The sequence below is a fragment of the Procambarus clarkii genome, chromosome 40 (genome assembly GCF_040958095.1).
Source record: "Procambarus clarkii isolate CNS0578487 chromosome 40, FALCON_Pclarkii_2.0, whole genome shotgun sequence".
In the NCBI taxonomy this organism is placed as follows: domain Eukaryota; kingdom Metazoa; phylum Arthropoda; class Malacostraca; order Decapoda; family Cambaridae; genus Procambarus; species Procambarus clarkii.
This window is the reverse complement of record NC_091189.1, coordinates 42,034,435-42,045,161: the sequence shown is the minus strand read 5'-3', so window position 1 is coordinate 42,045,161 and position 10,727 is coordinate 42,034,435. Positions and strand designations below refer to the sequence as shown.

General features: G+C 51.5%; 2 protein-coding genes across 2 annotated transcripts; one reads left to right on the top strand and one right to left on the bottom strand.

Annotated features, from left to right (window-relative positions):
* Positions 1-338: 338 nt before the first annotated feature.
* On the bottom strand, positions 339-3,353 carry LOC138372911 (uncharacterized). Its single transcript, XM_069338586.1, has 2 exons — positions 3,333-3,353; positions 339-1,892 (listed from the first exon to the last, which is right to left on the bottom strand). Exons 1-2 carry the CDS (start codon positions 3,351-3,353, stop codon positions 339-341), a joined length of 1,575 nt encoding a protein of 524 aa, XP_069194687.1.
* An 890-nt stretch (positions 3,354-4,243) lies between these two features.
* On the top strand, positions 4,244-4,849 carry LOC138372910 (epidermal growth factor receptor substrate 15-like). The gene has a single exon (XM_069338585.1). The coding sequence runs from the start codon at positions 4,244-4,246 to the stop codon at positions 4,847-4,849; it is 606 nt and encodes a 201-aa protein (XP_069194686.1).
* The last annotated feature ends 5,878 nt before the right edge of the window (positions 4,850-10,727 follow it).

The window sequence follows — 10,727 nt, the reverse complement described above, 5'->3', positions numbered from 1 at the left end:
TGTCAGTGTGTTGGTCTTGCTCTCAGTGTTAGCCACGTGTGTCAGTGTGTTGGTCTTGCTCTCAGTGTGAGCCACGTGTGTCAGTGTGTTGGTCTTGCTCTCAGTGTTAGCCACGTGTCAGTGTGTTGGTCTTGCTCTCAGTGTTAGCCACGTGTGTCAGTGTGTTGGTCTTGCTCTCAGTGTTAGCCACGTGTGTCAGTGTGTTGGTCTTGCTCTCAGTGTTAGCCACGTGTGTCAGTGTGTTGGTCTTGCTCTCAGTGTTAGCCACGTGTGTCAGTGTGTTGGTCTTGCTCTCAGTGTAAGCCACGTGTGTCAGTGTGTTGGTCTTGCTCTCAGTGTTAGCCACGTGTCAGTGTGTTGGTCTTGCTCTCAGTGTTAGCCACGTGTGTCAGTGTGTTGGTCTTGCTCTCAGTGTTAGCCACGTGTGTCAGTGTGTTGGTCTTGCTCTCAGTGTTAGCCACGTGTGTCAGTGTGTTGGTCTTGCTCTCAGTGTTAGCCACGTGTGTCAGTGTGTTGGTCTTGCTCTCAGTGTTAGCCACGTGTGTCAGTGTGTTGGTCTTGCTCTCAGTGTTAGCCACGTGTGTCAGTGTGTTGGTCTTGCTCTCAGTGTTAGCCACGTGTGTCAGTGTGTTGGTCTTGCTCTCAGTGTTAGCCACGTGTGTCAGTGTGTTGGTCTTGCTCTCAGTGTGAGCCACGTGTGTCAGTGTGTTGGTCTTGCTCTCAGTGTTAGCCACGTGTGTCAGTGTGTTGGTCTTGCTCTCAGTGTTAGCCACGTGTGTCAGTGTGTTGGTCTTGCTCTCAGTGTTAGCCACGTGTGTCCGTGTGTTGGTCTTGCTCTCAGTGTTAGCCACGTGTGTCAGTGTGTTGGTCTTGCTCTCAGTGTTAGCCACGTGTGTCAGTGTGTTGGTCTTGCTCTCAGTGTGAGCCACGTGTGTCAGTGTGTTGGTCTTGCTCTCAGTGTTAGCCACGTGTGTCATTGTGTTGGTCTTGCTCTCAGTGTTAGCCACGTGTGTCAGTGTGTTGGTCTCAGTGTTAGCCACGTGTGTCAGTGTGTTGGTCTCAGTGTTAGCCACGTGTGTCAGTGTGTTGGTCTCAGTGTGAGCCACGTGTGTCAGTGTGTTGGTCTCAGTGTTAGCCACGTGTGTCAGTGTGTTGGTCTTGCTCTCAGTGTTAGCCACGTGTGTCAATGTGTTGGTCTTGCTCTCAGTGTGAGCCACGTGTGTCAGTGTGTTGGTCTTGCTCTCAGTGTTAGCCACGTGTGTCAGTGTGTTGGTCTTGCTCTCAGTGTTAGCCACGTGTGTCAGTGTGTTGGTCTTGCTCTCAGTGTGAGCCACGTGTGTCCGTGTGTTGGTCTTGCTCTCAGTGTGAGCCACGTGTGTCAGTGTGTTGGTCTTGCTCTCAGTGTTAGCCACGTGTGTCAGTGTGTTGGTCTTGCTCTCAGTGTGAGCCACGTGTGTCAGTGTGTTGGTCTTGCTCTCAGTGTTAGCCACGTGTGTCAGTGTGTTGGTCTTGCTCTCAGTGTGAGCCACGTGTGTCAGTGTGTTGGTCTTGCTCTCAGTGTTAGCCACGTGTGTCAGTGTGTTGGTCTTGCTCTCAGTGTTAGCCCCGTGTGTCAGTGTGTTGCTCTCAGTGTTAGCCACGTGTGTCAGTGTGTTGGTCTTGCTCTCAGTGTTAGCCACGTGTGTCAGTGTGTTGGTCTTGCTCTCAGTGTGAGCCACGTGTGTCAGTGTGTTGGTCTTGCTCTCAGTGTTAGCCACGTGTGTCAGTGTGTTGGTCTCAGTGTTAGCCACGTGTGTCAGTGTGTTGGTCTTGCTCTCAGTGTTAGCCACGTGTGTCAGTGTGTTGGTCTTGCTCTCAGTGTTAGCCACGTGTGTCAGTGTGTTGGTCTTGCTCTCAGTGTGAGCCACGTGTCAGTGTGTTGGTCTTGCTCTCAGTGTTAGCCACGTGTGTCAGTGTGTTGGTCTTGCTCTCAGTGTGAGCCACGTGTCAGTGTGTTGGTCTTGCTCTCAGTGTTAGCCACGTGTGTCAGTGTGTTGGTCTTGCTCTCAGTGTGAGCCACGTGTGTCAGTGTGTTGCTCTCAGTGTTAGCCCCGTGTGTCAGTGTGTTGGTCTTGCTCTCAGTGTGAGCCACGTGTCAGTGTGTTGGTCTTGCTCTCAGTGTGAGCCACGTGTCAGTGTGTTGGTCTTGCTCTCAGTGTGAGCCACGTGTGTCAGTGTGTTGGTCTTGCTCTCAGTGTGAGCCACGTGTGTCAGTGTGTTGGTCTTGCTCTCAGTGTGAGCCACGTGTGTCAGTGTGTTGGTCTTGCTCTCAGTGTTAGCCACGTGTGTCAGTGTGTTGGTCTTGCTCTCAGTGTTAGCCACGTGTGTCAGTGTGTTGGTCTTGCTCTCAGTGTTAGCCACGTGTGTCAGTGTGTTGGTCTTGCTCTCAGTGTTAGCCACGTGTGTCAGTGTGTTGGTCTTGCTCTCAGTGTTAGCCACGTGTGTCAGTGTGTTGGTCTTGCTCTCAGTGTTAGCCACGTGTCAGTGTGTTGGTCTTGCTCTCAGTGTTAGCCACGTGTGTCAGTGTGTTGGTCTTGCTCTCAGTGTTAGCCACGTGTCAGTGTGTTGGTCTTGCTCTCAGTGTTAGCCACGTGTGTCAGTGTGTTGCTCTTGCTCTCAGTGTAAGCCACGTGTGTCAGTGTGTTGCTCTCAGTGTTAGCCACGTGTGCAAGTGTGTTGCTCTTGCTCTCAGTGTAAGCCACGTGTGTCAGTGTGTTGCTCTCAGTGTTAGCCACGTGTCAGTGTGTTGGTCTTGCTCTCAGTGTTAGCCACGTGTGTCAGTGTGTTGGTCTTGCTCTCAGTGTGAGCCACGTGTGTCAGTGTGTTGGTCTCAGTGTTAGCCACGTGTATCAGTGTGTTGCTCTCAGTGTTAGCCACGTTCTCGAGAGGGAGAATGAAACATTTGTGTTGCGTTAACTGCAAATTTACAAAAAAATTCTCCTAGTTTCTTTCACATTAAATACAAGAAATTACAAATTAAATGACATAGATTTGCCATACTTTTTACTGTCATATCATTTCGAGATATTTTTTTTAGTATTCTTATTCCATTTAGGTGTTTTAGGAATATATAAAAGTTCTATAAATGAAGTTCCTCACCCCAACTCGTATTAAAGTGAACCCGAACACGAGGAGAATACCCTCCTTTAAGAGCCTTATAGTAACTTGCCAATACCCCACAACCAGACAGTTGGCATCGTGTTGCAATGGAGACACGTGACTAATGAATAGTTGATGGCCACTCAAAGTCAAAATTGCTCAAAGTCATAATTGCTCAAAGTTGTTAAAAATACCGCGAAGAGAAGGCCCAGCATGATGTTAATTTCTTGTTTCCAAGTCATTAATGAAGATCAAAGGACCCTCTTGGTTACTAATGATGTTCACTGTACCGGGGACATGGTGACTGTCTGCACTATACAGTATGTGTCCACTGTGTGTGTGTCTCGGCTTGGGCCTTGGTTCATCAAGCACTTGAGTGGCACTTCCGAAACCTGTGCATCTTTCCTCAATCATAGCGGCTAAGTCTTTATTTCTTAAATAGTTTATGAGCTCCAAGACGCTACAAGTTGTCACTAACAACAATAACTTTGGGTTGTGAAGTTTCCAACCTCGTAAACTGTTTAATAAATATAAATAAAATCACCATGATCAAGGAGAGATGTATAGGTTTCGTAAGTGAGCACATAGAGTGTTGATGAATCCTGGCCCAGAACTAAGCCTTTTGAGGTTCCGTTCAATTCGTGCAAAATACCTGAATGAATTAGAGCCGTTGTTCCTACATCTCAGAGTTGTGGCCGCCTGACAGCTGAGTGGACAGCGCTTCGGATTCGTAGTCCTGAGGTTCCGGGTTCGATCCCTGGTGGAGGCGGAGACAAATGGTCAAAATGTTTCTTTCACTCTGATGCCCCTGTTACCTAGCAGTAAATAGGTACCTGGGAGTTAGACAGCTGCTACGTGTTGCTACCTGGGGGTGGAGGCATGGTCGAGGACTGGGCCGCGGGGACGCTAAGCCCCGAAATCATCTCAAGATAACCTAAAGAAGATTTTATTAAAATCTTTTAATTATTAATTATTTTATTAACATTTAATTTTTGGGTCATGTGAGCAGGACTCTGAACAACGTTCCCGACCCCGACAAGTACATTTGGTCACTTATCTTGCTGGTAAATGTCTGACGCCGTAAGCGATTGGGCCGTTTGAAGGCATGGTCTATTTCAGACAAACAAGATCTTTAAAGATCTTAACTACTGCCAAAGATCTCACTACCGTCCAAGATCATCAAACTACCATCCAAGATGATCTAACAACCATCCAAGAAGATCTAACAACCATCCAAGATGATCTAACAACCATCCAAGATGATCTAACAACCATCCAAGATGATGTAACAACCATCCAAGATGATCTAACAACCATCCAAGATGATCTAACAACCATCCAAAATGATCTAACAACCATCCAAGAAGATCTAACAACCATCCAAGATCATCTAACAACCACCCAAGAAGATCTAACAACCACCCAAGAAGATCTAACAACCATCCAAGAAGATCTAACAACCATCCAAGATCATCTAACAACCATCCAAGATCATCTAACAACCATCCAAGATGATCTAACAACCATCCAAGAAGATCTAACAACCATCCAAGATGATCTAACAACCATCCAAGATGATCTAACAACCATCCAAGATGATCTAACAACCATCCAAGATCTTCTAGAATCTAGACGATACATTGTGCCAAATGACAAAGAAAGAAAATCACATCAAAATATGTCGCCCAAAAAATACTCCGAAGGAAAATAGAGAAAAAAAGAGTGTGCAGGACAATAATAGTTTTGTGAGAAGTGTGCAGAGGGAAGATTGGATGGTTGGAGGAGGTGTGGACTCCTGCAAGATGAAGGGTGATGAGGGGCGGGTGCTGCAGCCAAGCTGGAATTACCAGACCATGTATTGCATACAACGGCAGCATTATGCTGCTCACACGGGGAGTTAAGGGAATTAAAAGTGAGGAGACTGACGGGGGGGGGCGAGGGATGGAGGGAGAGAGAGAGAGAGGGAGAGAGAGAGAGAGAGAGAGAGAGAGAGAGAGAGAGAGAGAGAGAGAGAGAGAGAGAGAGAGAGAGAGAGAGAGAGAGAGAGAGAGAGAGAGAGAGAGAGAGAGAGAGAGAAAGAGAGACTAAGAGAGAGACAACTGTGCATATGAATGTTAATTAGGTTATTCTCTGTAGACAAATATTAGTATTTGGAGTTCGTGAGTAAAATATTCGTAGAGATGCGAGTCGAAAATAGGAAGAAAGTGAGTCTGTCTGATAGAAATTCGAACGTGAGCATTTTCAAGTCATGTTTAAAATGTGTTTCATTTGTATTAGGAAAAGATTTGCGATGACGGGCTGTCGCTGCTACGTAAATGAAGCCGAATGCAAACTTTGCTGATCGGATATTAAACATTGACTCCTCAGATGAGATTTCGAATCCGGAATTCGAACGATAAGGAATCCTATGCTGACCTCAGCGTGCTGAAGCCGACCCGTGGCACTGGGACGACCATCACTGGTCAGGAGGAACTCTTTCAGCAAGAATCAGTTAAGCGGCTCTATTGTGTGTTTGAGGGAGGAGAGAGGCGCTCCTTCCTGGGACAGCTTACCATTGTGACACCTGAGGCTTTGGTGGTGGTGGTGGTGAGGGTGGTGGTGGTGGTGGTGAGGGGGTGGCTTTGGTGGTGGTGAGGGGGGTGGCTTTGGTGGTGGTGAGGGAGGTGGCTTTGGTGGTGGTGAGGGGGTGGCTTTGGTGGTGGTGAGGAAGGTGGCTGTGGTGGTGGTGAGGGGGTGGCTTTAGTGGTGGTGAGGGAGGTGGCTTTGGTGGTGGTGGTGGTGGTGAGGGAGGTGGCTTTGGTGGTGGTGAGGGAGGTGGCTTTGGTGGTGGTGGTGGTGGTGAGGGGGTGGCTTTGGTGGTGGTGAGGGAGGTGGCTTTGGTGGTGGTGAGGGGGGTGGCTTTGGTGGTGGTGAGGGGGGTGGCTTTGGTGGTGGTGGTGAGGGGGTGGCTTTGGTGGTGGTGAGGAAGGTGGCTTTGGTGGTGGTGAGGAAGGTGGCTTTGGTGGTGGAGGTGGTGGTGAGGGTGGTGGCTTTGGTGGTGGTGGTGGTGGTGAGGGTGGTGGCTTTGGTGGTGGTGGTGGTGGTGAGGGAGGTGGCTTTGGTGGTGGTGGTGGTGGTGAGGGTGGTGGCTTTGGTGGTGGTGGTGGTGGTGAGGGTGGTGGCTTTGGTGGTGGTGGTGGTGGTGAGGGAGGTGGCTTTGGTGGTGGTGGTGGTGGTGAGGGTGGTGGCTTTGGTGGTGGTGGTGGTGGTGAGGAAGATGGCTTTGGTGGTGGTGGTGGTGGTGAGGGTGGTGGCTTTGGTGGTGGTGGTGGTGGTGAGGGAGGTGGCTTTGGTGGTGGTGGTGGTGGTGAGGGTGGTGGCTTTGGTGGTGGTGGTGGTGGTGAGGAAGGTGGCTTTGGTGGTGGTGGTGGTGGTGAGGATGGTGGCTTTGGTGGTGGTGGTGGTGGTGAGGGTGGTGGCTTTGGTGGTGGTGGTGGTGGTGAGGATGGTGGCTTTGGTGGTGGTGGTGGTGGTGAGGGAGGTGGCTTTGGTGGTGGTGGTGGTGGTGAGGGTGGTGGCTTTGGTGGTGGTGGTGGTGGTGAGGGTGGTGGCTTTGGTGGTGGTGGTGGTGGTGAGGGTGGTGGCTTTGGTGGTGGTGGTGGTGGTGAGGGTGGTGGCTTTGGTGGTGGTGGTGGTGGTGAGGGTGGTGGCTTTGGTGGTGGTGGTGGTGGTGAGGGAGGTGGCTTTGGTGGTGGTGGTGAGGGTGGTGGCTTTGGTGGTGGTGGTGGTGGTGAGGATGGTGGCTTTGGTGGTGGTGGTGGTGGTGAGGGAGGTGGCTTTGGTGGTGGTGGTGAGGGTGGTGGCTTTGGTGGTGGTGGTGGTGGTGAGGGTGGTGGCTTTGGTGGTGGTGGTGGTGGTGAGGGTGGTGGCTTTGGTGGTGGTGGTGGTGGTGAGGGAGGTGGCTTTGGTGGTGGTGGTGGTGGTGAGGATGGTGGCTTTGGTGGTGGTGGTGGTGGTGAGGGTGGTGGCTTTGGTGGTGGTGGTGGTGGTGAGGGTGGTGGCTTTGGTGGTGGTGGTGGTGGTGAGGGAGGTGGCTTTGGTGGTGGTGGTGGTGGTGGTGGTGAGGATGGTGGCTTTGGTGGTGGTGGTGGTGGTGAGGGTGGTGGCTTTGGTGGTGGTGGTGGTGGTGAGGGTGGTGGCTTTGGTGGTGGTGGTGGTGGTGAGGGAGGTGGCTTTGGTGGTGGTGGTGGTGGTGAGGGAGGTGGCTTTGGTGGTGGTGGTGGTGGTGAGGGAGGTGGCTTTGGTGGTGGTGGTGGTGGTGGTGGTGGTGAGGATGGTGGCTTTGGTGGTGGTGAGGATGGTGGCTTTGGTGGTGGCTTTGGTGGTGGTGGTGGTGGTGAGGGTGGTGGCTTTGGTGGTGGTGGTGGTGGTGAGGGTGGTGGCTTTGGTGGTGGTGGTGGTGGTGAGGAAGGTGGCTTTGGTGGTGGTGGTGGTGGTGAGGGAGGTGGCTTTGGTGGTGGTGGTGGTGGTGAGGATGGTGGCTTTGGTGGTGGTGGTGGTGGTGAGGGTGGTGGCTTTGGTGGTGGTGGTGGTGGTGAGGGTGGTGGCTTTGGTGGTGGTGGTGGTGGTGAGGGTGGTGGCTTTGGTGGTGGTGGTGGTGGTGAGGATGGTGGCTTTGGTGGTGGCTTTGGTGGTGGTGAGGATGGTGGCTTTGGTGGTGGCTTTGGTGGTGGTGGTGGTGGTGAGGATGGTGGCTTTGGTGGTGGCTTTGGTGGTGGTGGTGGTGGTGGTGGTGGTGGTGGTGGCTTTGGTGGTGGTGGTGGTGGTGAGGGTGGTGGTGGTGGTGGTGGTGGTGGTGGTGGTGGTGGTGAGGGTGGTGGTGGTGGTGGTGGTGGTGGTGGTACCAGCTTAGCACATTCCTGACTGAACCATTGATTTCTATTTGTTTTCCTTATTTTTTTTGGGGGGGGGAGGAAGGGGGGGGGGCCGGGACAAGCCCCCTTACACTCGTGTAATGTGCATCACGTCCTGTGCACACTTTTCTCTGAACTGTTTCCCATGGTATTCATGTTTGGAATTTTCTCATTTCATCACCTGGGCACTCCACTGGTGTAGGAAGTTGTTCCATGGGTAGACTAATTGGGTGAGATTGTTGTCCTATGAGATAGTTAACAGGGGCAGGGTGGGGGATGGGGCGCTTGGCTCTTGAATAGGCTTGCGTGGGGGGGGGGGGAGGAAGGCCAAGGGAAGGTAGTTCTTGATTAGGTTTGGAGAGGGAAGGCGAGAGAGTTGGAGGGTAGGGTAGGCACTGGATGGGTGGGGGCAGGGATGAGCTGGATGGTAGGTGGTGTTGCACTTCTATCTTAGGTTGCCGAACTGCTGGTGGAGGGTTCCCCATTCCCTTTTGTGATTATTGGGTTGGGGACTGTGGTTCTCTTTTCTCTCTCTCTCCCTCCACACACCTCTTCCTTATATCTTGTAGTCTCTCATCCCTGGTTATGCCCTTCTGAAGAAATGTCTTTTTGTATTTCATTTTAACTGCTTACTCTTCTTTTCTAGATGGCCTAGTTTGTGAATACTATCTTCATCAATCGATCTCTGTCTTTGTTGTAACAGCCTAACAAGCGCGCGCGCGTGTGCGCACCTAGTTGTGTTTGCGGGGGTTGAGCTCTGGCTCTTTGGTCCCGCCTCTCAACTGTCAATCAACTGGTGTACAGGTTTCTGAGCCTACTGGGCTCTATTATATCTACACTTGAAACTGTGTATGGAGTCAGCCTCCACCACATCATTTCCTAATGCATTCCAGTGTGTGTGTGTGTGTGTGTGTGTGTGTGTGTGTGTGTGTGTGTGTGTGTGTGTGTGTGTGTGTGTGTGTGAGGCTATAATGAATAAGCAAGCTTCTCCTCCTCCCCCCCCCCTTGCCCAGTGTTATGAGGTAATGTTTCCGTAACCATTCTCCACAAGCGAAGCCTCTCAGCTCCGGGACCAGGCTTAGGGTGTAGACACAGTGAGAGCACAAACACCTGACGCGTGTAAGAGAAAATATTAAGACTGTGCGTGTGTGTGTAGAGCGTCCTGGGATGCGGATTCCATCCCATTATATCGCCTCAATATGTTTGTCATTGGATACGTCACTGGAAACCTTTTAGACGCTGCTAAAAGGGACTTTAGGTAGAGTATTGGAACAAATGCTTGTATCTGTAGGCAGCCCAATTGAATGTTCTGCTTGAACTAACATTTTCGTTAGGAAAATGTCATGTCCCATGAATGTTTTTTACACGTTACACATGTCTCATTTGTAAAGTGTGCGCGTTGTAATGTTATTTTAATGTCTATTGCGCATTTTTTGCCCAGGATATTATTCCTTTGCTTCTAACAAAGGGTTTCTTCAGTTTTTCAGTCACTTGATACACCTATTGTGTTGTTGTTGTGTTTGTTGACAACTACAGTTAAAATATGTGCGTACTGAGGAGAGAGTTATCCAGCCCACGGTCACCTTACCTGATTTACCTGTGGGCCGCTAACCCTAGATGCCTCGACGAGGATAGCAAGCCGGCGGCTTGTTGAGGGTCCCTCCCATACAAGTCTTCACTATACCGGTCCCTGAACACCACCACCTGTGTACAGGACCACCACTACCACCTGTGTACAGGACCACCACCACCACCACCTGTGTACAGGACCACCACCATCACCTGTACACAGGACCACCACCTGTGTACAGGACCACCACCATCACCTATGTACAGGACCACCACCACCACCTGTGTACAGGACCACCACCATCACCTTTGTACAGGACCACCACCACCACCTGTGTACAAGACCACCACCACCACCTGTGTACAGGACCACCACCACCACCTGTACACAGGACCACCACCTGTGTACAGGACCACCACCATCACCTGTGTACAGGACCACCACCACCACCTGTGTACAGGACCACCACCATCACCTGTGTACAGGACCACCACCACCACCTGTGTACAGGACCACCACCACCACCTGTGTACAGGACCACCACCACCACCTGTACACAGGACCACCACTATCACCTGTGTACAGGACCACCACCACCACCTGTACACAGGACCACCACCATCACCTGTGTACAGGACCACCACCACCACCTGTGTACAGGACCACCACCTGTGTACAGGACCACCACCACCACCTGTGTACAGGACCACCACTACCACCACCTGTGTACAGGACCACCACCACCACCTGTGTACAGGACCACCACCATCACCTGTGTACAGGACCACCACCACCACCTGTGTACAGGACCACCACTACCACCACCTGTGTACAGGACCACCACTACCACCACCTGTGTACAGGACCACCACCACCACCTGTACACAGGACCACCACCATCACCTGTGTACAGGACCACCACCACCACCTGTACACAGGACCACCACCATCACCTGTGTACAGGACCACCACCACCACCTGTGTACAGGACCACCACCACCACCTGTGTACAGGACCACCACTACCACCTGTACACAGGACCACCACCATCACCTGTGTACAGAACCACCACAATCACCTGTGTACAGGACCACCACCACCACCTGTATACAGGACCACCACTACCA

Excerpts from the sequence above, each read along its gene's own strand:
- LOC138372911 (XM_069338586.1), bottom strand. The coding sequence starts at position 3,353 with ATGCTGGGCCTTCTCTTCGCG. Across the intron at positions 1,893-3,332 it reads TGCTGGGCCTTCTCTTCGCG|AGCAAGACCAACACACTGAC; the intron begins GTATTTTTAACA and ends GCTCACACTGAG.
- LOC138372910 (XM_069338585.1), top strand. The coding sequence starts at position 4,244 with ATGGTCTATTTCAGACAAACAAGATCTTTAAAGATCTTAACTACTGCC.